This window comes from Ovis aries, chromosome 13 (genome assembly GCF_016772045.2).
Source record: "Ovis aries strain OAR_USU_Benz2616 breed Rambouillet chromosome 13, ARS-UI_Ramb_v3.0, whole genome shotgun sequence".
Lineage (NCBI taxonomy): Eukaryota > Metazoa > Chordata > Mammalia > Artiodactyla > Bovidae > Ovis > Ovis aries.
Window position 1 is genome coordinate 23186393 of NC_056066.1, and position 26432 is coordinate 23212824.

The 26432-nt window shown below is 43.4% G+C and overlaps 1 protein-coding gene across 5 annotated transcripts in view; it reads right to left on the reverse strand.

The window, feature by feature from the left end:
• The window catches only part of PIP4K2A (phosphatidylinositol-5-phosphate 4-kinase type 2 alpha), a 181839-nt gene extending 155866 nt beyond the window's left edge, over positions 1-25973 (reverse strand). For 2 of the 5 annotated variants that reach the window (XM_004014221.6, XM_060397330.1), the window contains exon 1: positions 25573-25973. In XM_004014221.6, coding sequence (XP_004014270.1) covers positions 25573-25713 — 141 coding nt within the window. In that variant the 5' untranslated portion in view covers positions 25714-25973. Of the gene's footprint in view, positions 24679-25572 lie in introns of those variants that run through there. The other 3 variants (XM_060397333.1, XM_060397331.1, XM_060397332.1) reach the window with 2 other exon arrangements.
• Positions 25974-26432: the final 459 nt, after the last annotated feature.

Consider the following 26432-nt stretch of genomic DNA (forward strand, 5'->3'; position numbering starts at 1 on the left):
AACTGTCCTAGAACCACCCCGTACATCCTGGGTGTCATCAGCTACAACAGGCAGCACATCAGCCAAACACGCGCTAGAAACAGTATGAATAATCCTGAACTACAAGTGTGGAGCCCGGTAACGTGCTCTGTATAATGCAGACTCGTTCTTTGTGGTGGTTCTAAACGCACTACTTTACAATTTTCTGTACACGCATGCGGTAGCAGACTGGCTTGTCCACTCCTTCAGTTTCAGATCTGGGGCAGATCATCTTTTGCTTCATCTTGCCTATTAGTCTGCTGTTTTCCTATCTGTAAATGCTTAATCTCAAAACATACATTCAGGAAACCTCAAAGAGAGCACAGACCGGGTCTTCTTTTATTAAAAACCAGCATCAACATATGCGGTCTTAACAAGCCAACACTAAGTATCCTTTGTCCCTCCCCTTGTTCCATCTCTCACAGCCAGACCCTTCACATCTTTTGCCAGAGAAAGTTGTTGAAAACTTTTTTTTTTCCCTTTTAAATTAAACACTATGTCCCATTTTCCCTCCCCCCACACCCCCACCCCTGTCTCCCGGCATGTACTGATGTACTTTCTGACTATGAATTTGACTACTCTAGGTACCTCATATAAGTGGAATCAAAGACTATTTTTAAAACTTTTAAAGTCTCTCTCTCTGGCCTACGCCCCTGCCCCAGCTTACATCCAGTGTGTTTACGATTATTCTTTGAATGATACTTGCTTATGTCATTATACTCTTTTGTGTGCATATGCTTACAATAATATATATTATAATCATATATATGTTTATATATATCTACCATCTCTCCTTATCCCTTTAAAAGTATTTCCTACTGCAAAAGGAAACTATATTAGTGAAACACCATTTACAGCTATCAGAAAACCGGAAGCTCCTTCCTAATATATACTACCAGCTCAAGCTCCCTGTTATCAACAAGCTCCCTGGCCCACGGACACCAGAGCCACCTGGGGCATCATCCTTGGAAGCAGAGACACCTGCTGAAAACCGTTATGATGTCTCAGGCGGATGGCAGAGGGACCACTGGTAAAGTACCCTCAAGTTCTTGGAAAATGTCTGGGAAAAAGCCCAGTCTATTACTGCTGTTTCCTAGCATTTCACCGCCCGGCCAAATCATTTCAAGTTGTGCTCTGGTGGGTCCTTCAAGCATTTCTTACACCCGTCTTGCTCGCAGCTGTTTCTTTTTAGCCTAGCATGTACAGCTGCTTGACTGCTCGTATTGTCGGCTGTTTCGGCAAGTGTCCAGCCTAGTAAAACACTGGGTTAGCATGGATTACTTTCATGCTTGTATGACAGACGCCAAGAAAAAAGCCCTCATTACTGGTGACAATCCTGTCATTTCATGTCAACTATGGCAGATCAGCCATGGGTATGATTTTTTCCAGAATACTAAGATTTACATTTTCCATAGGATTTTGATTCCTAAGGTTCTGCTTTCATTTGAGAGCATTAAAAGATGTAGAATGAAAATGAAAAATGTATAATTACACAGCATAAGAGATTTTATGCCTGTAATTTTTAAGAGGGGTTTGACAGAGTATCTGTGCATATCCTTCAGTTGACTTTCTTTTATTTACCCAGTGATTTTATACTTAATATTGGGTCAAGTATTTACTGCTATACAGGTACACAGGTGGATGGGTGAGGACCTCAGTCTACCTCTCTGAATCATAATGTCAACTGTAATAAATTTCAGAAGACAAGTGAGTCATTAAAATAAAATTTTCCTTGTGAATTTTGGGTCTTGAAACAGAATGGAAGCCTCAGGGTCAAGAAAGCTAAAAGTTGTACAAACAATGATATATAAAATTAGACACAAGGACAGACTGTTAGAAAACAGGGAATAGAGCCAATATTCCATATTAACTTGAAATGGAGTATAATCTTGAAAAACACTGAGTCACTATGCTGTACACCTGAAACTAATGTAATAATGTAAATCAACTATACATTAATGAAAAAGAAAAAAGGAAAGAAAGTTAGAAGCTACCTAATCCCATCACCCACCTGGTGCTGGCATTCCTGGATAAAGACTAATGGCTAAATGGGGGTAGCCATTGTCAGCTCCAACGTTGGTAACTGGACAGTATTCAGTCAGCAGCTATGTTCTTGGTCATCTGACACCAACAATAATTTTGTAACATGGTTTTGTAATAAATTACTTTTTATACATGAATGTAAGTAGACTCAAGACCATTGTATCTCTCTGCCTCATTCTTGACCAAGGGGTGAGGGGTAGGCTTAAAGCCAGGGAATCAGGAAGGCTGCCCAAGCCCAGTCTGCCTGTGGGAGTTGCTCTGGGTGTGAATGTTTACACGTCTTGTCTACCACCATGGACAAAACTCTGAAATGAGCTGATACAGCAGAGAGTCAGAGAATTTCAGGAATAAGAAACTCATTATTTCCCAGGCAGCTGACTGCATCATCCTTGGAAAACCTGAACTCCTAGACAGTTGTTCTTATCTACTACAGGAAATCTAATCAGCTCCAAGTATTATATCTTTTTTTGAACATTAATTTTTATTGGCTTATAGTTACCTTACAATATTGTGTTTCTACTGTACAGCAAAATGAATCAGCCATACATATACATACACATATACATGGGCTTCCCTGGTAGCTCAGATGGTAAAGAATCTGCCTGCAATGTGGGAGATGTGGGTTCGATCCCTGAGTCAGAAAGATCCCCTGGAAAAGGGAATGGCTACCCACTCCAGTATTCTTGCCTGGAGAATTCCAAGGAGAGAGGAGCCTGGTGGGCTACAGTCTATGGGGTTGCAAAGAGTCAAATAAGACTGAGTGACTTTCATCTTCATATATATACATACACATATACAAACGCACATGCATGTAACTCCCTTTTGGATTTCCTTCCCATGCAGGTCACCACAGAGCACTAAGTAGAGTTCTCAGTATGTTCTCATTAGTTATCTATTTTATACATAGTTTTATATTTTAATGAAGAGGAACTAAAAAGCCTCTTGATGAAAGTGAAAGAGGAGAGTGAAAAAGTTGGCTTAAAGCTCAACATTCAGAAAACTAAGATTATGGCATCCAGTCCCATCACTTCATGGGAAATAGATGGGACAACAGTGGAAACAGTGTCAGACTTCATTTTTGGGGGCTCCAAAATCACTGCAGATGGTGACTGCAGCCATGAAATTAAAAGACGCTTATTCCTTGGAAGATAAGTTATGACCAACCTAGATAGCATACTCAAGGGCAGAGACATTACTTTGCCAACAAAGGTCCGTCTAGTCAAGGCTATGGTCTTTCCAGTGGTCATGTATGGATGTGAGAGTTGGACTGTGAGGAAAGCTGAGCGCCGAAGAATTGATGCTTTTGAACTGTGGTGTTGGAGAAGACTCTTGAGAGTCCCTTGGACTGCAAGGAGATCCAACCAGCCCATTTTAAAGGAGATCAGCCCTGGGTGTTCTTTGGAAGGACTGATGCTAAAGCTGAAACTCCAGTACTTTGGCCATCTCATGCGAAGAGTTGACTCATTGGAAAAGACTCTGATGATGGGAGGGATTGGGGGCAGGAGGAGAAGGGGACGACAGAGGATGAGATGGCTGGATGGCATTACCAACTCGATGGTCATGAGTTTGAGTGAACTCTAGGAGATGGTGATGGACAGGGAGGCCTGGCATGCTGCAATTCATGGGGTCGCAAAGAGTCAGACACGACTGACTGACTGAACTGAACTGACATCTTAATCAAACCCCACAAATGAATGGAGGGAGAGGACACTGAACTCCTGGGTTCCTTTCAAACTTGAAAAGTGATATTAACAGGTGTAAAAAAGGACTATTTCCTTCCTGGCAGTTATCCTAGAGTAAAGAGCCAATCAATAATTGAAGAAAGCAGCTCTTCTTTCTGTTTTAATCCATGAATAAAGGTCAGTGTGGTAATAAGTAGGTTTATACCATTTTAATATTTTAAATTTGAAAATGAATACAATTCACATCTTATTAGAGATGAGTAAATGGGACCACCAAAATTAAAATAATATGAAATATTCTTAAAGAAGAAAATTTTCTGACTACATTAAGGAAGCAATTTGAATAGAAAAATTTGAAATTGATCACATAACACAAAAGAGTTAAAATATGCTATCACTAGGGAATAGGATTCTGTACATACTTAAGACGAAGGACTGCACCAAATCGACCTATACACAGTCTCAAATATCATGTGCAAAGTTAAAAACCACCTTACAGCATTTACTTATATATATGTTTTCTGTTGTAGGGCTGGCATTTGATGGGAAAACTGCACAGTCTCAAAAAGCATGAGGCACATGCTTTTACTCACAAAAGCTGAGGCATTCCTATTTCCATTCAGTTCCTTGCATATGTGCATGCCTGGAATCCAGAGCAAAAGATCTGGGCTTGCTATAATTTATCACACATCTCCAAATAATCAATTACAATCAAGACTTAGATTCAATAAAGGAATCACTTGAGGATTCATGTATATATCTGTCTGTATCCGTCTGTATCTCTCTACACGCTCTTCTCCTTTCTGGGCAAGGTTTTCCTTCTAGGAGAGTTCACACAGCTGGGCTTGCGGGAACCTTTCAGGGGACTGCTGGGATGGGGACCCCCTGAGCTCTGGGTCCTTACTTTCCCCTCCCCTCCCCCACTTGCTTCAGGTCTCTCCACCTAGAAATGTCAACAAGCCAACTGGTCTGCAATGTCACCGATCCCTCAGATGGAACACACACAGGCATTCCTCCGTGAATACCACGAAAGGTGCTCTGTGTCTGTGCCCAGGTGACTGCAGCTGTCCACACTGCCCATGACGCTGTTCACTAGCAGCATTCAGGACGGTGGCTATGACTCAGCTTATCCCAGAGGTCCTGTGGCGAACCTGCCCTCAGCCCGGTGACATGAATCTTGTGCCCTCCGGCGTCCTTGTCATCTTCCCTCCTGCACTGTCTCCCAGGAGCTTAGAGGTCCAGAACCGGGAGTGCTTTTCTAGACCCGTCACTTTTTTCTTCACATCTATATGTGACAGAACTCCAGGTTTCTTTTTCTTCTTTTTTAATAGTATTTTGAAAAATATTTTTTTTTTATTTATTTTTGGCTATGCTGGGTCTTTGTTGCTGCACGTGGGCTTTCTCTGGTTGTGGTGAGCTGGGGAGGGGGGGCTACTCTTCATTGAGACCTAAGGTCAGGGGGTCCCCACCCTAGCAGCCCCGGGAAGGGTTCAAGCAAGCCCAGCCTTGTGAACTCTCCTAGAAGGAAAACCTTGCCCAGAAAGGAGAAGCAGGGGAGGGGGTTGTAGACAGACATGGATAAACCCTTAAGTGATTCTTTCACTGAATCTAAGTTCAGGTTTTAGGCACATGGGCTCAGTAGTTGTGGCGCACAGGCTTAGCTGCCTCGTGGCATGAGGGATCTTCCTAGACCAGGGATCAAACCCATTCCCCTGTGTTGGCAGGCAGATTCTTAACCACTGCACCAGCAGGAAAGTCCTGTTGTCCCTGCCCCAAGTTTCTTCTTATTCTCCCACACATTCTTCTCCTCCTCAGGATGACTGATTTCTGTCTCAGTGTATTTCTGTGTAGATGCATCGTCACAAGAGAAAGAAGGTACTGGGCTTTTATTTCCTCCAGAAGGACTTACAGAAATTTTTGGATACTGAGTTTTAAAAATTGCTTTACTCCTTACTTTTCATCATCAAATATAAGTCCCTATACCATCATTTGTGCAAAATGCAAGTAGTCTAATACAGTATAGTGTATGCTACACTGCTTCAGTCATGTCTGACTCTTTGCAGCCCTATGGATGGTAGCACCAGGCCCCTCTGTCCATGGAACTCTCCAGGCAAGAATACTGGAGTGGGTTGCCACTCCTTCTCCAGGGGATCTTCCCGACCCAGGGATTGAACACACACCTCTTATGCCTTCTGCACTGGCAGGCAGGTTCTTTACCACTAGCGCCCCCTGGGACTTAGAGCTGTTCCTTATTGATGTGCGCCCCACTCAGTGCTACAAAGGATGAGGGGGCTTGTCCATGACTTCGACTGTTGGATGTTATTTCCTGTGTTTTCAGTTGTGAGCTCCTGACAGAAGGGAAACCCAGTTCTCAGCAAACACTGGACCCACAGGGCTTTTGTAAGTGACTTGAGAACACACTTCAAAGCAGCACATCTCTAATGTCTCAGAAACGAGTGAGCTTTCTTTGTCACATTTCTAATAATTACTGGAAAGGAAGAGCTGCTGAAAGCATTTCAGAACTGGAGTCAAGACTACATTCCTTGTCACTAGGGGGGAAAAAAGTCACAAATTCTCTCTGGTTCTAACATTTTATGATTTTTGAGATGGAACCTAAGAAATGAAAATAATCTAATGAAAGAGGAGTATATCTGGAGTCCCCCTCCATTCCTTCATTCACATAAGGGACTCTAAGACTCTCCTAAGATATGTGTATGGGGGAGGAGTGAGCAGACAATCTACTGGTGCAAGGGGAAAAAAAAAGACCAGAGCAACAGTTTATGGTTCTTTTTACCTTAAAAGGAAAGAAATGCATCTTATATCAACATCAGCACCCTCACTTGGGTTTGCATGTTAGAGGGCCCTATGTTAAGCATTTGGTTTATTTATGGTAGGATGTCATCTTTGTGGTTTTATTAAAAAAAAAAACACACAAACCTTTAAGCAATGAGGTGAAGAGTGACCACAAAAACATTGTGTACAAAATAGAGGTGCTATAGTTACTTTATGGCAAAATACATAGAAGAATCTGTTCTAAAATTTATTGACCTATTCTATGATCACAAGTGGGCTAGCAGATTTTTCTTTATTAGTGAGGTTACTAAATCAATCCCTTCAAGATAAAGATGAGGTTTTTAACTAGTGGAAGAAAATAGTTGCCTTTTGGAAAGAAACAACCATGCTATGGAGAAAACATTTTGAAAAGAGATGTGTTTCTGTATCTACAGAAAACTTAGAAATACTTTCTAATCTCTTTTAATATTTTCAATAAATATAAAAAGGTTTTTTATTTTGAACCCCCCATCTTTATTAATATAAACTCTAATACCTATGAACATAGAAATTTATATGATAGGTTTTAACCAAAACTCTTGCATAGCTGGTAGATGGTTTGAAAATGAGAATCACTAGGTAATAAAAATTTTCAATAATGTTTTTCAGCCGTTTGGATCAATAAACCTTTGTAAAGTAACCTTTTTTTTTCTTTTTTCAGCTATTCTGAGTTTTAAAAACAAACAGCAAAATAAGTTGAATGTAGGAATAGACTTTCAAATTGCTTTACTGCAAAGTATTCACCAAGATTTTTAAAAACCATAATATAAATTCACCCATAGTACCTTCATTAAAAAAAAACACACACACACACAACATGTTAATGTTATTTTTAACTGGAGCAAGTTCTTATCTGTTAAAATTTATTTTATCTTTAGTGCAGCCTTTTAAAACACCTGCATATTATAAAACATAAAATAATGTAGTAGTACACATATGAAATGTATAAATAAAAACTCAAATATGGAGGGCATGTGCTCAGATGTTTTTCATTGATGTGGTCCAGAATAAAAACTTGGACACCTATTAAATATGTGGTAACCATGCCAGATTATCTTTATTCTAAGCTCACAAAAAGTAACAACTTTTATAATCATTATTTATTTAATCATTTCTTCAATATAGTCAGTAACGCCTTTAATCAAAGGATCTCCTGAGATGGCTACCCAAAGAAAACAATCTCTTGTATCAAGGAAGTATATCTATTTCATAAACAAAAATTTACAATTATTTCTGCCTTATCAAATTCAAGATGTAAAATATTTTTTTCCACCCATCACATCTCAGTACATGTCTTGTTTTCCTAACCATGAAAGCACTGCAATGCGTGGTGGGGGTGGGGAAATCAAGCTATAAAAAGATATAAGTAATCACAGACACAAAAAGATTAAGTTCAATCCCTGGTAGGGGAACTAAGATCAAACACGCTGGACAGTGTGGCTAAAAAAAGGTAAAAAACAAGAAAAGGACAGAAATGGTATGGACCTAACAGAAGCAGAAGATATTAAGAAGAGGTGGCAAGAATACACAGAAGAACTGTACAAAAAAATCTTCACAACCCAGATAATCATGATGGTGTGATCACTCATCTAGAGCCAGACATCCTGGAATGTGGAATCAAGTGGGCCTTAGAAAGCATCACTACAAACAAAACTAGTGGAGGTGATGGAATTCCAGTTGAGCTATTTCAAATCCTGAAAGATGATGCTGTGAAAGTGCTGCACTCAATATGTCAGCAAATTTGGAAAACTCAGCAGTGGCCACAGGACTGGAAAAGGTCAGTTTTCTTTCCAATCCCAAAGAAAGGCAATGCCAAAGATTGCTCGAACTACCACACAATTGCACTCACCTCACATGCTAGTAAAGAAATGCTCAAAATTCTCCAAGACAGGCTTCAGCAATACATGAACTGTGAACTTCCAGATGTTCAAGCTGGTTTTAGAAAAGGCAGAGGAACCAGAGATCAAATTGCCAACATCCGCTGGATCATGGAAAAAGCAAGAGAGTTCCAGAAAAACATCAATTTCTGCTTTATTGACTATGCCAAAATCTTTGACTGTGTGGATCACAATAAACTGTGGAAAATTCTGAAAGAGATGGGAATACCAGACCACCTGACCTGCCTCTTGAGAAACCTATATATATGCAGGTCAGGAAGCAGCAGTTAGAACTGGACATGGAACAACAGACTGGTTCCAAATTGGAAAAGGAGTACATCAAGGCTGTGTATTGTCACCCTGCTTATTTAATTTATATGCAGAGTATACCATGAGAAACACTGGGCTGGATGAAGCACAAGCTGGAATCAAGATTGCCAGGAGAAATATCAATAACCTCAGATATGCAGATAAGACCATCCTTATGGCAGAAAGTGAAGAGGAACTAAAAAGCCTCTTGATGAAAGTGAAAGAGGAGAGTGAAAAAGCTGGCTTAAAGCTCAACATTCAGAAAACTAAAATCATGGCATCTGGTCCCTTCACTTCATGGGAAATAGATGGGGAACAGTGGAAACCGTGTCAGACCTTTTTTTGGGGGGCTCCAAAATCAGTGCAGATGGTGACTGCAGCCATGAAATTAAAAGACGCTTACTCCTTGGAAAAAGTTATGACCAACCTAGATAGCATATTAAAAAGCAGAGACATTACTTTGTCAACAAAAGTCCATCTAGTCAAGGCTTTGGTTTTTCCAGTAGTCATGTATGGATGTGAGAGTTGAACTATAAAGAAAGCTGAGCGCCTAATTGATGCTTTTGAACTGTGGTGTTGGAGAAGACTCTTGAGAGTCCCTTGGACCGCAAGGAGATCCAACCAGTCCATCCTAAAGGAGATCAGTCCTGGGTGTTTATTGGAAGGACTGATGTTGAAGCTGAAACTCCAATACTTTGGACACCTGATGCAAAGAGCTGACTCTTTTGAAAAGACCTTGATGCTGGGAAAGATAGAGGGCAGGAGGAGAAGGGGATGACAGATGATGAGACGGCTGGATGGCATCACCAACTCAAGTTGGTGATGGACAGGAAGACCTCGTGTGCTGTGGTTCATGGGGTTGCAAAGAGTCGGACACAACTGAGCAACTGAACTGACCTGAACTGAATATTTTTAAAACTCACTGGCTTCTTTCTTACTCAATATGCACTTCTCCATAGCACTTCATTCATCTCCATAAACATGTTTAACAATTACAACATATTTCAACAGGCAGATACATCTTACTTCATTTAAGTTTCACACTAATGATTAGTCATATTATTTCCAATTTGTGTCTTACTATGAAAGATCTTTGTCTTGGGTTTTTTTTTTTTTAAAGGAAACACAGGCTAGATCTCTTTTCAGTTAGTGTATCCAATAGTTTTAAGTAAATATTTCTAGCTTATAACTTGTTATTTAGGACTATTCTTTATATCATAAGAAAAGCTTTTTCTTCTTATAAATAACCAAGTTGAAATGAATTCTTAAATGTCCTTTTGCTTTGGAGATTCAGAAATGGGAATGAATTTGTTCTACAATAGTATTTTTGGCCACTCTGGCTAAGTGGAAGATAACAATTCCATTCAAAATATTACTGTGCACTAAATCTTTTTTGAACTCTCACAGAAATTTTTCACATGAGGAAACAATGTATTTTCTTTAGAACAGAAGGGGTATAAAAGATTTATATTCATAATTCTAAAAGTTCTCATTTTGAATTAATGAAAAATTGATATTGTTTATTTAACTGAAGTCTGCAGTCCATGCTAAGGGTTGGACACGACTGAGCAACTTCCCTTTCACTTTTCACTTTCATGCATTGGAGAAGGAAGTGGCAGCCTGCCCCAGTGTTCTTGCCTGGAGAATCCCAGGGACAGGGGAGCCTGGTGGGCTGCCGTCTATGGGGTCGCACAGAGTCGGACATGACTGAAGCGACTTGGCAGCACAGTGACTAGGTTCTCATTCAACCCACATCCCAAAGCCTATTCAGAATAGTCTGTGACCCCCTAACACAGGAATTAAAGAGATTTCTCTAGTAAGATAGAATATCTTCTGCTTTTTGAGTCAAGCATTTAATATTTTAAAATAGTAATAGGATAGAAATATTTCTCTTAGGTAATTGATCACTCAAGTTAAATATATAGTACTATCTCTTATAAAAAGCCCTTAATTTTCTATTTAATTCAAGCTTTTAAAAAAATTCAATTAAGTTTCAATTTTTAAACAAATGTATCCTCCAGGGACTAATTTAAAGCCTGCATCCATCGAAATAGTAATTCAGGCCGCCCCAAAATTGGCAACTGTGGCTGCTGCTCTCACAATAAAACACATCCACGTGCCGTGGAAGTCTTGGTGATCTGGTGGCTCTGGCTTCGAAGCTTTTCTTTCTTTCTACGAGTTCTGCCTTTGTTTCTTCAGTTTTCTTCAATGTTCTCAGGAATTCTCCTTCAGTAAAAGGGAAATGTTAGTTTTTGTATTGTGTAAAAGAGTTAATTAAAACAGGGAATTTTATTATGTTATGAAAATACACAGTATACTCACTCACTTCTGCTGAAAGGAAAAACTACATTGCTTTCTCCTTTCTAAATCCCAGTTATCTAAACAGAAGGGAGCTGGATGCTCACAGTTTAAACCTAGTGAAGCTTCAACCTCCCCTCCCCGGCCTAGCCAGGTGGCAGGTTGGCTGGGAGGTCAGCACGGGTGACTGATGTGTTTACATCAGATAAGGTGGGTCAGAGCAGAGCGGATGCACACAGACCTAAGCTGCGAGCCAATGACAGGATTACAGACGGGTGATACACACACACACACACACACACACACACACACACACATACACAGTAACTGGGAACTCCGGTGGACATCCATGATGTCTTCTGAACAGATGCATCTGAATCAGCCACAGATCAAGTCTGACATGAAGCAGCAAGTTTAAACAACAAAAAATTACTGACTAGGATACTTGGAGGTGAAGCGTTTTGTGTGCCAATAAATGCCATTGGATTGGGCATGGTGTGCTGCAGTCCATAGGGTCACAAAGAGTCGGACACGACTGAGCGACTGGACTGAACTGAACTAAACTGAACTGTGGTGCTTAAGAAGACTCTTGAGAGTCCCTCGGACAACAAGGAGATCAAACTAGTAAATACTAAAGGAAATCAACCTTAAATATTCATTGAAAGGACTGATTGTGAAGCTGAAGCTCCAATACTTTGGATACTTGATGCGAAGAGCTGACTCTTTTGAAAAGACCCTGATGCTGGGAAAGATAGAGGGCGGGAGGAGAAGGGGACGACAGAGGATGAGGTGGTTGGCATCACCGACTCAATGGACATGAGTTTGAGCAAACTCTGGGAGATAGTGAAGGACAGGGAAACCTGGTGTGCTGCAGTCCATGGGTTGCAAAGAGTAAGACACGACTTAGAGGCTGAACAACAACACTCCTCTGAACAGAACTTGGAATGAGTTTAAAGCATGCTCTTAAAAAGACACGTGTAAAGAAAATGGTATCATTTTACTCCAGTCTTTTTCTGCTCAACTTAGAAATACTCAGAGTAAGAGATGTGGGAAAGGGCTCTCACCCACACTGCTGGGACTATAAACTGGGGCAGGCTTCGCAGGATGCACCCTGGCAAAGTGGACCAAGAGCTTTAATATATTTGTACCCTTTGATCAACTCCCTCAAAGGGGAATCTAAGGAGATCACCCAATATAAGAAGAAGTTTTATATAAGGAAATGTTGATTGCAGCATTATTTATGGTGAAGAACTGCAACCAATATATAGACTATTAAAACTTCATTAGGCAGTAATTAAAAATTGTCACCGTGAAGAACACAGTGATATGAGGACATATATAGACAGTATAATCTCAAAGAGATTTTTCAAAAAGATATACAATGATTGCTTTTGAATAGAATGATCATGTTAATGCTTCACCATATCTGTCAGTATTTTTCAAACAGAAGATATACCATACATACACAAAAATACATACATACACACATCTCACCTCTTATTAGAATTTAAGTTCCACTGAAACCATGAACAACTCTAGTTCACCTAAACAGACATAAGAAAAAAAAAGTGCCATATAACACAAAACAAAAATATTCACCATGGCCTATTTACTGGATCAAATCTTTACTGACATGTTTTAAATCTGTGAATATCTGATGCCAAAATTACAAAAGAAAAGTGAGTAAGTCAAAAGCATATACTAGCTTATCCTAACCTATATTTTTCATTTAAAATGTCCCTTAAATTTTCTCCTGTCCTCCTAATTTGGCTCAAAGTGCTCAACAACAAAAAAAAGTGCCTTCTGGATTTATCATAATTGTTCTGAACAGTTCTTTCTATGCCAGAGCATTTGAACTTTTCATCTGTGTGCAAGCAGAATACTTTACAAATGGGTTGAGTTTCAATGTTCCAAGCATTCATTTGGAAGGTGGCTGGCTGGCTGGCTGTTTTGATGGGGAAACATATTTCAATTCCTAATGGAGTAAAAGCCTAGGGTCTTGGTTCTATGAGGGAGGGGGTCAGTTGGAAAGAAAGTTTTTTCTCAGGCTCTGGGGCACAGAAAAAAGCTAGAGCATATTCTCTAAAAGGTAAAGCTGATTAGCAGCACAGTGGAACAAGTCATTTGGGAGCATGGAAACTTCAGGAGTCAGGGTAGATTTGTGAAAGATTCATGAACACCCCAGACACCTGGGACTGTGACAGACAGAGGGGGCAACGTGGTGGGGCTGGAGGAGAATTACTCAGGAAAATTCAAGAGTAAAGAAATTGAGTTTCTGCTTATTTGGATCGGTGTCTTCAAGTTTTTTAAGACTAGGAATAACTTGGTCTGCAAGGCTTCCAATACCATCCACACCTGGTTATCCCCAGAAATGAAACAATGACAGTGATGGTGTTTGTGTTTGGGAGTAGGGGGATTCCAATCTGGGCATGCAGGTATGCAAGACAAACTGTAAGGACAAATGTCTCTATTTATACTGTAATAGATGTGTTCCTGAAAAACTTTATATTCTATTTACACACTAAATATAGATTTTAGGAAAGCCACTCAAAACCTGTAGAATGTGTAAAAAAATAAACTGCTAAGAGCCTTTCATACCCATCTTCAGAAGTGCTTAATTTCTCAGAAATATAGAAAGGACTTTATCTTTAAAAATTCAATTGTGAAGATCACGTGATGGAAAGAATGTAAGGAACCACTGAGTCTATATAGACTAGAACCAAATGCACAAAAACTGGACAGAAGCATGAAATTCCTTCTTCCAACACCAAGGATCTGGCAGCCTGAGTCAAGCAAAGAACAAGGACCAGGGGACAGAGTGTCTCTGGCCTGCTGCCTTTGGTCATGTCAGGTAATTTTGCACCCTGTTACCTGGAGGCATTAAACAGTAATGTGCCCAAAGAACAACTGGGTATGGACCAATCTCTGCCTCAAAGGCCATCACTCACCGTCGTCCAAACTTGTGCAAACTAATTTGCACAATGCAAGCTTGTACATAGCAGAAAAGCCTGCATAATTATGCGTTTTCTGGAGTAGATTTAAATCTGTAAAGGAAACCCTGCTTTCTTTTCTTCTGTCCAGCCTAATCACCACCTGAAGGCTTCCTCCAGGAATTCCTTAGGAATTCTGACATGAAATTTGGGATGCCTGACCTGAAAAAAGCAGGGAGGCTGCTGGCACCCAGGCCACTTCTGTGTACATCAGAAGATGAGCTTTTTCTGTGCAGGCAAATTACAAAAAGCGAGCCTGGCTCTGACTGCTGCAGCCCTTGGCTGGGGGGGCATGTGGGCAGCTGTAGTGCCCCTCCCATGTGGGCATCTCGGTGCAGGTTATGTGATGGCAGTGCCATCCAGGCTTCTCATCCTTGGGTCCATTAGTACAATACATAATGCTTTTCTCAATGTGCAGGTGGAAACAAAAACAAAGTATGTTTTTACAATTACAAACAGCACTAAGCTGATTGTTAGGGTGTCCAGCAACTTGCAGGCAGGATCTGAATAGCTCAAAAGAATCAATGCAAACAGTAAGGAATTTAAACAGGAATACATGCGAGAGAATGGAAACAAAACTGTGAAACTAGAAGATGGGAAGCATCACAGCACCTGAAGAAAGGTTCAGCAGGTCCCCAAAATGACCCTGGTGCTTTACGCTCTTGTACAGGCTTCTCAGACAGTAAAGAATCTGCCTGCAATATAGGGAACCCCGGTTCGATCCCTGGGTCAGGAAGATCCCCTGGAGAGGGGAATGGCAACTCACTTCAGTATTCTTGCCTGGAGAATCCCATGAACAGAGAAGCCTTGTCCATGGGGTCACAAACAGTCAAACATGACTTAAAGACTAAACAACAGCAGCAACAACATACTTCTTACTCTGCCTATAACCGTCCCCTCCAGCCTCTTTACCAGGTGAACTCCAATGCATTTTTCAAAATCCAGCTCAAGTAGCACTAACTCTCCCGGGGCAGTTTATGAAGCCTTTGTCATCGGTAGATCTGTGCACACAATGAGGGAAGAGGGGTACCTCGCCCGGAAAGGCTCCAAGGTTTGAGAATTGTCACTGTCCCTCCACCTGGGTGCCAAACCTGCACTGTGGGAGTCCCCATGGCCCCAGATGGCTGCTCTGATGGCCACTGACTCTCTTCTTTGTCACTCCTTTTTTTCACTGTTAAGAAATCTGAAATTAGGTGCAGGGTGACTAAATGCCATCTGAATGGACTTGCACCTAGGGGCAAATAAGCATAGCTGCTGTGTGGGGTAGACTTGTACAAAGCAGCTAAGAAAAGACAATGTTGTTGGAGAAAAGACAATATTGTTGGAGAAAAGATTCAGGAAAAGTCTTGCAAAGATTCGCGAGAAAGTGAGGAAGCAGACACTTTGGATCCTTGTCTACCACGTGGCTCTCAGGGCCCTACGGTTCCAGGAGCTACCCCACCACCCCTCCCTGTTTTTCCCTCTAGCTAAGCTGATTTTCATGACTGTCATTTACAACCAAATAAACCTTGAAGGCAGTTTCATTAATTCACCAAGTTAGCACCTTGTTTACATAATTACTTGTCTATCTTCCCAGTAGGTCTATGAACTCCTTACAAGCAAAAAAATCTGTCTTTTTCATACTTCTTCCTCTAAGGCCTTAAAGAAAACACCTCCCCCCACCCCCCAAAAAAAGTACCCTAGACCAATTACAGGTTATTGTTAGAAGAACTTTAGACATGAAAATGACACTTTTTACAAAATGAAGTACATATTAGTTAAAACTAGACCATGAAACCACATCTCCTAGTTGTGGAGGTAGAATTTATTTAGATTGAAGATGTCAAATGCTGAATTATCTGTCAAATGCTGGATTTACCTATAAACTGTAAAGGTTTACGTAAACATCAAAAGTACAAACATAATCATTTCTACAAAAGAGCAATCTAAGTGCAGATAATATGGATTCTTTTTGGCTAAGAGCCCAAAAGGTAACCATTAACGAAACGGAGCATGAATGCAAGAGAACGATTTAGGTACCCAAACTAGAAAACCCAGGGTCACCCTCAACGCCTTCCTATCCATTCCCTCATGCACTTACCAAATCCAGCCAAATCAACCTCCCAAACATCTCTGGAGACACCCTCTCTCGGCCACCAGGGAACTGCCCTGGTTTAGACTCTGGTTGCCTCTTATCTGGAGGACACAATGACGTTCTCAGGGTCTCCTCTGGTGGCACTGAGTTCCTCACTGACCGATCCCTGGGGTGGGCAGAGAAGCACCCGAGCACCCTGGGGTCTCTGACTTTACCCTCGCTTGTACCCTGGCCTTCCCTCTCTTTAGAAACTTTGATGCTGATTTCCATATCTGCTGCTAAAGTGGAACTATCTGCCACCGAAAACAACTAAATATCCTGAATAAAAAATATTTTTAAAACAACTTCTTAAAGGCATCAAAGCACTGAGGAGGCAGGAGTTACCTTGCCAAACTCTGAGTGAGCATGGGATGCAAGAGCTGTCAGCTCCCATGGGAGGGTCCCGTGGGTGAAAAGGAACAGAGGTTGGCACCTAGGGCCCACCCAACATGGGGATCTTACAGGAAACCCTCTCTCCATAAGGCCAGGACCCAAAAGGGTTACAGCTTCAGGGGAAAGGTGATCCCCAAATAAACCCATTCTACCCCCATGGGACTACAGCCCAAACATGTATCATTGGCAAGTCCAAAAAATCCCAAGCTCTGAGTTTAGTTTAAAATGGCCTTGGTCCAGAGTGCTCCTAGCCACCCGGCAACAAGAACAATCCTCATTAGAGGGATACCCTTTCACCCTAAGACTCAAAAATCCTCCCCAAATATTGTCCAAATGAGCAGCTCATGGTGAAAATTACCAGGCAAACATGGGAAGGAGGCACCATGACTAAGAACCAGCAGAAACGTAATACTGTAGAAAGATACCCAGGAAGATCCGAGGCACTGGGATCATCACTGATTCCACAATGTTTGTAGAATCTTCAGTTTCACGTATGTATGGCATGCTTCTGAACCTTTTAGAGGCATACCGGAAGACATTAACAGAGTAGCCCCCAAGCTTTTTGGGACCAGGAATAGGTTTGGTCGAAGTCAGTTTTTCCCATGAGGTGGGGCAGGATGGGGTGGCGAGGGGGTGGTTTCAGGACGATTCAAGCATATTACACTTATTGTGCACTTTATTTCTATTATTATTATATTAGCTCCACCTCAGATCATCAGGCATTATTAATGATCCTGGAGGCTGGGGACTCCTGCATTAACAGACTCCCACCACATGGGCTAGACCAGACATGACCCTGCAGTGCACTCTTCTACACAGGGTCTCAGACTGTTCAGCAGTGCTTTCGTAGTCTTCAGCACAGTTGACTTGGTGATGTTCTGGAAGAGAGGATGTTGACTCAGAACCTTCTCTGCCTTGCTCACAAGGCAAAGTTCTCCCCGGCGGCTGTGGACACAGGCTCCTTGATTTGTCATCAGCTTGTGGTTACCCCACATCTCTTATCACCAGCTTGCAGGCAGGCCTCCCCAACTCCCCCAGGCATTGCTCAACCCACTCAGCAAACTGCTCTAAACGCTCTGCTCAGTCCTAGCAAAAACGGAGCTTGTGTGCTGATGAAAATCCATTGTGGAAGGGCTCCTGATACCCCTGTGAAGCACTCGGTGGCTCCACTCTTCATTCCACAGTACTTATTGGGCGCCTACTGCATACGAGCACCATTCTGGATGCAGGGAGGCGGCAGTGACAAGACCAAGTCTCAGCTGCTGGAGAACTGAAGTTAACAGCTTCACAGTCCAGTCAGGGGAGAGAAATAATCAACATGTAAACAACTCCATTTCCCACAACTCCATTTCCGTGTGAGAGCGGAGAGCCTTCTCTAGATAAGGTCACAGAGGCTGTAGGAGAAGGCAAGCCTTTAGCTGAGAAAGTAAAATGAGGAGTAGGGACCCACCACTCAGAGACCCAAGGAAGAACATTCCAGATGAAGAAGAAACACAGTGTGGAAGCTGGGGGGTGGGCTGCTGTGGGCTTGGTTTATTTAAGGAATAGAAAAAGACCAGTGTGGCTAGAAGGGCGAAGGCATAGGCGAAAGCTGGGACAAGGCAGGTAAGATCTCCAAGCCACTTGAAAAGTGTTGAGTTTTCTTTTCCTCTTCAAGTTTGTTTTTATTTTTTGTTGAAGTGTAACTGCTTTATAATGTTTTGTAAGTTTCAGGTATACAGCAAAGCGGTCCAGTTAAAAGTGCACAGGGCGGCCTCTGGGAGGCTTTCAGTGAAGAAGTGACGGGACCTCGCTGACGTCTCAGAAAGAGGAGCGACCTGCCACCACTGTTGAGAACCTGATGGAGACAGGGCAGGGTGGCCACAGGTGACCTGGAGCCTCCTGTGTGTTCTAGAGGAAGAGAACTCGTCTGGGGAGAGAGAAGTATGCAGAGTCAGCACTCGGAGCTGGGAGTCGCGAGGGCAGGGGTCAGGCAGAGAGAAGGATCGAGGCTGGTTCCTGGGTTTAGGGCTTGTGCACCTGGGCAGATGGTGTCTGTTGACTGAGACGAGGAAGAAACTGGATCAGGGCAGGTAGAACAGGGCCGGGAGAGGAAACCAAGAGTCCTGGTGGGGACGCATCTGAAGTGCCCTTTGGGCATTCGAGTGAAGATATCGAATAAAACACTGAAGAAGGAGCTGGCAGGAAGGTCAGAAGGGAAGATACACATTTCTCAGTTATCAGCACGGGAAGTCACAGGGCTAAATAAGGTCACACAGATGAAACACATGCTGAAGTTCTAGAAGCAGACACTGAGATCCTGGGACATCTCAACATGGAGAGACTGCAGGGGGAGAAGAAGAGCCCCAGGCACCTAAAGAGTGAAGGAAAACAAGAAAAAAAAAGAAAAACCACCAAAAAAAGATGGCCCCAAGAAGGGGCGCCCCAGAGTAGGGAGCATTGTCCAGCACAAAGTGAGACAACGATGGCAAAATAAAAGTCTTTCTCCAACTCAGTGGCCAACACCCATAGGTGGCTCTGGAGCACTTGATAGGGAAACCTGTTTTAAAACTTTCTATAAGATTTTTCATGAATAAATTTTACATATGCTCTCTTCTTAGATGCTTCGAATATAAGTAATGACTTTCTTTCTGTAAAAGAAAAATTGTTTTCCTCCTTATGAATAGCCAAAGCCTTTCGGAGAAGGCAATGGCACCCCACTCCAGTACTCTTGCCTGGGAAATCCCACGGTTGGAGGAACCTGGTAGGCTGCAGTCCATGGGGTCGATAAGAGTTGGACACGACTGAGCGACTTCACTTTCACTTTTCACTTTCATGCATTGGAGAAGGAAATGGCAACCCCCTCCAGTGTTCTTGCCTGGAGAATCCCAGGGACGGGGGAGCCTGGTGGGCTGCCGTCTCTGGGGTCACACAGAGTCGGACACGACTGAAGCAACTTAGCAGCAGCAGTCAAAGCATTTAAGGCTAAAGAAGGAAAGAAAAGATCACTAAAGAGGGCAAGAAATTATAAGTTCTGGCCCCGGCCCAGCAGCACAGCTCCATGGTTAAGTGTACAGGGCTGAATCCCACCACCTCCTAGCACTATGATCTCAGCAGGGAATTCACTCATACATGCCTGTTCCTACCATGTATGATTCTTCCCGCCTGCAGGATTCTCTCCTGGTTTCCCATCCCACACCATCCTCAACTTACTCTTGGAATGGTTCTTAACTGGGTTCTCCAAACCCCTAAAGTGGTCCATGGATAGAATTCAGCAGATCTGTGAAGGGTAGGATGTACTCTACCCATTTTCACTCATTTGTTCAAAAACATTATTCTGAGAAGGGATCCATAGCCTTCATTGGACTGCCACGGCGGGGGTGGGGGGGGGTGGGGGTAGGGCAGTCCATGGCCCACACGTGTGTGCGCACACACACATACACAAGGAAACGTGAATAAAAGTATATATGGGGAAATAAGCTAGGAGGTAGTTTTTAAATGTCCTCAGATGATTCAAACACACAACAAATTTTTGAGAAGCACTTGTCTAATGCTGATTAATATGCTGCCAGCCTAATGGCATCTGAATTTGTGCATTTTTAAGGTACAATTACTGAATTCTTATCATGTGCCAATTATAGTGCTCGGCTTTAAATACATTCTCTTACTTGATCCCAAATAATCCTGTGAGATAGCCATCATCATCTCCATTGTAAGAATGAGTAAACTGAGGCTCAAGTGGAGAAACGTCAGTCTGCTCAAATAGCCCATCGATGATGGAGGCAGGATTTGAACCTAATCTGTCTGAGCACAAGACATTTGGCCAAATTGTCCCAATTCCCTTAAATTCCAAAATTTGTATTTCCAAAGGTATTTTGGCAGAATTAACTACTCTGGTTGACCACATTTTTTAATCAACATAAGGTAGGTTTTGTTTGTTTATTACAATTCTTGCCGTAGCAAAAACGTAGCAGACAATCCTGTCATAGAAAGAGAAATCACTGTCTTGCCAAGGGCATCATTCTGAATATTCAAGTTCACTCTACGGTAGTCAATAAATGGATAAGAAAATGTATTCTGTTCTCACGATATAGTCCCAAGTTTTAGCAGGTATAAAAATATTTCCCTAATAATACACTTTGCATGTTTGTGCCTGGCATGATTCCTTTCTCTATAAAGTAAAGGGAAGAAAAAGAATTGTCTGAGACTAGTTCTTCAATGAACGGTTATTTGGGTTCCACTCACTGGGTTTCATCTATTGTCTGGCTCATTATGGTTTTCATTTAATTGCCTCATTCCATTCCATTTAGTCAACATTTCACAGTTATTCATTTCACTTTTAAACCCTAGTTTCCTTCTTTTATCTTTTTCAGTGTCCGAACAGAAACCCATGAACCTAAAAAGGCATCACTATTTCACAGCATCATTGCAAGTCTTAGGATCTTGATGAGAACATAACAAAGGCTACAATGCTCAGCTCAGAAAAAGGTGTATTTGCCAAAACACACTAAACGTGGGGCCTGGGCACCAAGACAATCACTCAGCTCTAGTACTAGGATGGACACTGCCTGATGGTGCCTGTCCATTCTTTGGGGAACTGTTCTTCCTCAACTCCAATGAGCAAGAGCCGTCACCTTTTCACAACTGCTCGATCCAAGAAATGCCACCACTGATGGAAGCTGGACCAGTCAGAATCCTTCCCATGGGATGTTTATTAACAGAATCAGAGACAGAAAACCCCTTTGTGGGGAGGGGAGGATTGCAAGCAGTGAAATTCAAGAAGCATTAGTTCTCTGCTCACGGAGGAAAGCTGACAGCTATGAGCAAGAACCAAGCCAAAACAGACAGAAAAGTCCCGAGAGCACCCAAGCACTGGCTCCAGTTATCACGATGCCCTGCCTAGCCCTGCTCTCCTGGTTTGCTTACCAATTCCTCCTGCCACTGGGACTTCCAAAACCCCCCTAATATTTCAGAATTTGGCCTGTGTTCATTCACATTTCCATGGCTCTCAACCAAAACAACAACAACAACAACAACTCCAAACATTAACATTAATGTTGATCACTTCTAAACACTACATTGGTTTTAAGCAAGTTTTACATCCTTTAAACTTTTTCTGTCCAAAAGGTCTTCCTATAGATATTTAAACAGGCTTTTAAATACTCATTTCTAAAAAGCTATTTCACTCCCATAAAAATCTCTTAGAACACCTATGTAAAACAGCCCTGGCTCCTATCATTCTATATGTTCCACAGACTATTAAAAATATTGTAAGAAGCTAACTGCCTGATCATTTTTAGTTTAATTCCAAATGTAACAAGACAAAATTGCCTTCTTAAGTCATCTTTTCCTTTATGTATTCAATTATATTCTCCACTTAAAATACTTAAAATAAAAATTGGCAGTGGTCCATTCACTGATGGGTATTCTAAGTCAGAAAGCAGTAACATATCAAATTAACCACATAAAGTCAAGCTTTTTCTTGTCACTGAGAATTACCACCACAATGGACTTGAAATTTTCTACCTTAATTACAACTTTCTACATTTCGATCAAATAGACCTGGACATAACAGACTGCAATGCAGTCCAGCTACATACAATCAATCCCACAAACTCCTAGTTCACACATCTCTTGCCATCACCACAGATTTCCTAACCTCTAGCCATGGCCTTGAAAATTCCCTGAGAGTGGCTGCATTTGCAAGGTTATAATAGTCATGTAACTATTGTTCTATATTATTACTTCTTCTATAACAGTCCAACGCTATCATTATTCTTTCTTTTGTCATGTATTATTACTCTTTCTAGTCTGGGGACCCTAAGTTGGTGTTAGGAACCTAACTGACTGTAAAAGTAGTTGAATCCTGAAGTTAGGGGGAAAAGTTGGAAATCATCCAGTCCACTAACCTTACTTCACAGAACAAATATCGATGCAAAAATAGTTAATAGGCCCAAGGTCAACAGAGTTAGAAAAAGAATGGGAACACAGGTCCAATGAGCATTTTACTGTGGTGTGTAGATGATTCCCAACATTATAAGATGCCTACATGATCCTCAATGTAGCAAATGACTACAGAGTAGTAGTTTCCCCTTTAGTGCTCCAGATACAAATCGTAAAAGCAAGAAATTGCAACCTTCATGACATCTTTCCCCATTAATTTTGATTACATTATAAATATACAGAAAGGGACTTCCCTGGTGGGGCAGTGGATAAGAAACCAGCTGCCAATGCAGGGGACATGGGGTTTGACCACTAGTCTGGGAAGATTCCAGATGCCAGGAGCAACTAAAACCATGTGCCACAACTACTGAGCCAGCGCTCTAGGGTGTACAAGCTGGAACTACTGAGCCCAAATGCCTAGAGCCTGCACTTTATGAGAAGAGAAACCACTACAATGAGAAGCCCACTCACCCCAATGAAGAGTAACTCCCACTCATCGCAACTAGAGAAAGCCCGCACAAAGCAATGAAGACTTAGCACAGCAAAAAATAAAATTAAATAAATGAATAAAATTATATAAAAAGAAGAAGAAATATAGAGAAGGACTGATTTGAATAATCTCTTCCTGCTCCACCAGGCTTTCCCAAAAGTCTCCATTCATACACAATACAACTGAGAAATTTATTCTCATACTATACTGTAGACTTTGGTGCACACAAGGTCATATGAAAATATTTATCTAAGACTTTGTTACCTAAAATGAAATCAACCAGAAACACATGGCATCTGAGTGCTTAGATTTCATCTTTATATACACTTCCTTTCTTTAAAAAAAAAAAAAAAAAAGAAAATAAACATTTTTAAAAAGAAGGCTGCGAAACAGACCTTTCTTATGTCAACTCAGAGCCCTCAAAAAAAAAAAAAAATATCTGGACAAAAACATGAGGAGCATTTTTAGCAGTCTTTTGTACAGAAGCTACCATAATATGCCTGATGATATACATTTGTTGAATGAATAACATGGTTATATTTCATACTATGGAAACTTGACTTCTCTGGATGACTACACTTAGACTTGCAAACTTTCTTGAATGCAAAAGAAAATGCACTATCTACAAATCACACATTAGTTTTATAAACTTTACATAGTTTCAAAATATTTCCAATTAGCAAGAAATTCTAAAACAAATGTAGCAATTAAAAAATACAAAGTATCAACAGAAGTAGTTACAGTAACACACGATTACAAGGTTTCTAAAGTAAACTGGAGTTGGGACTAAATTCCCAGAGAGCAGGCTCTTTCAGGGGCATGTTATCACTACTAGTTTAGTAAGTTAAACCATCAGACACAAACACTCTCCTGACCAAAACACCAGCACTTCAAAGGAGATAAAAGCATCCATACATACAGAACTAACATTAATTTAAAAAAAAAAGCAACTAACGACAACATAATTTTAAGAAGCTTAACAAATTTAAAACATAACTCTGAACTGTACACATATTACATAAGAAAAAATAACATTTTATTTACTGTAATAAAATGGGGCGGGGGTGGAGGATGATGTAGTAGTGTCTGCTGTTGCAAAAGCCTGCTAAAGAAGTTGTCAGGAAGTTAAACTTCAGTGGATCAGGCATTAGGCTTGATAGAAATAATCATGTTTCAACCTTCTTAAAAACAGTCACATCTTACAAACACAATCAATTCTAACACAGTTTCACCTTTCCCCCAGCTCAGCTAGGGAAAGAAAAACACAGATACGATGTTTTTGAACCATTTCAACTAAGTTCATTACATTGAGAATGTTCTTTTAAAAGACCAGCATGGTTTTCCGTCATTTCTATTATGCTGTAAAGGGCCCATAGACATCCATCGAAATCTAAAGTACGGAAGACAAGCTTATATACACTTATCCCCAGACGCCGATTGACTGCAGTGGGTAGGTCATGGGCAAAATTCACAGGCTCATTGAAACTTTCACGGCTCAGCCAACAGCTCCTATCGGGTTTCCTGATCCTAAGGTGATTAAAACTGCAAGAGTTTCTCGCTGTTAAGATCAGCCGGAGGCTATTTCGGACCCTCAGACCGCAGTCCGCATAGCCCGCAGCCGCGCATCTTCAGCACCTTGGCTTGTGTATTAGGCTAACCTTTCCAAGCCAACCTTCGCAGGCCGTCTCCTCCAGCTTTTGAAATAAATCCCCCAAACGGGTGCAGTCAACTCAGCATCGCCTTCCACCGCACCCGCCGAGACCCTCCCTCCTGCGGTCATCCCCAGGCCGCCCTTCCGCAGGCGGCGACTTCGGCCTGGCTCCCCAAAGTGGGGGAGGAGATGTGCGGAGCAAGACGCCCCGCCAAGCAGCTCTTCAGCAGGCTCAGCGGCAGGGCGAGACGGGAGGGGAGTAGGGAAAGATGCTAAACGCCAGTGCCATATTTATATTGCCTTTTTCTTTGCCAGAAAGATTCCTTGTGTCCAAGAATATAGCCTTTAAAGGGGAGGAGGGGCGGGGAAGGATCTAAGCACTAAGCCTCTGCCCAAAGCTCCGCGATCTCCAGTATTCTCGCCCCTGTCCCTCGTGCGGGAAGGCTCCAGACACTCCCAACCTCGGACAGGTACACCTGCCCGACGGAGGAGGACCGGGCCGCCCCCGCAGAGGAAGGGATCGCCGGCACTCTGGCCCCAACAGCCCCCGCCAGCAGGGGTGACAGCCCCGGCGGAGTCGTGCCCCGCACAAACTTCCCAGTTACCGGGCTGCGGGGACAGATCGGCCGGAGAGCGGACGGACGGCCTGGGGCTGATACCGGTACTCGCCGCAGGGTTCAAATGCAAATTGGACCCTCCCGTCCCGCATCCGGCCCTACGGTCCCAAGGGGATCCCGGAGGCGCGCCCGGGCGGCCCCGAGGGGCGGACGCGAAGCGCGCGGGGCTGGGGGCACCCGAGCGCCGCGGCGAACGGGCAGCCCCGGAGGGCTAGCAGCCGGAGGGCCGGGGCCGGGCTCGGGCTCCCCGCCCCGCAGCAGCTGCAGCGAGAGGAGGAGGGGAGCGAGGAGGAAGAGGAGGAGGAAAGGGACTGCGCGCCGCAGCCCGAGTCCTTACCGAGTGGTTTACCCCCCACATCAGGACGCTGAGCAGCGGATCGCTGGCCCGAAAGAGCTTCACTTTCTGCGCGACGAAGTGCTTCTTCTTGGTCTTGGTCTTGCTCGCCAGGACGGAGGACCCCAGGTTGGGGGTCGCCATGGCCGCCGCCTCTGTCCCCTCCACCGCCGCGCTCCCGAGGCCGGGGACCCGCCCTCTCTACACGCCGGCCCGGGGAGGCAGCCGCATCCCCCTCGGCGGCGGCCCCGGCGCGCCGTGTCCCCGTACGCCCGCCGGTGCGCTCGTCCCGCGCAGCCCGCGGTGCCCGCTTGGCCGGGCTGGCGAAGAAGGCTGCGCTCGGCTCGCGCCCCGGCTCGGCTCCCGCGCCCGCCCGCCCGCGGCTCCGCGCTCAGCCCGCGGCTGGACCAGGCGCGCCGCGAGCGGCTTCCGCGTTGGGCGCCGGCGTCATGACGCAGGGGGCGGGAGGGCGCGCGGGCAGCAGCTGCGGCGCCGCCAGGCGGGGCGCGGCCGCGGGACCGTTAAGCTGCGCCCTCGCGCTCCGTCTCGGCAGCCGCGGCCCAGCAGCCCCGGGGGCGCAGGCGAGCTCCGGGAGGTAGCTCCCCGCGGGCCGAGGAGGCCGCCGGGTGGGCGTGCGACGCGGGGAGGGTGAGAACTCCCGCGCGGCGTCCTGGAGAAAAGAGCGAAGGGTGGGGAGGTCAGAGGACAGGGGCCCCCCAGAGGCGGCGGTCAGGCGAAGAAAGGAGGCTCCGCGCAGCGCCGCTTACCCGTGCCAGGAATGGGGAGAGCTAGTGAGACCTTGGGACGCTGTGGAGACCAGGGCTTCCCTAGCACCGAGGGAAAGAGCACAGCGTTGGCCGCCT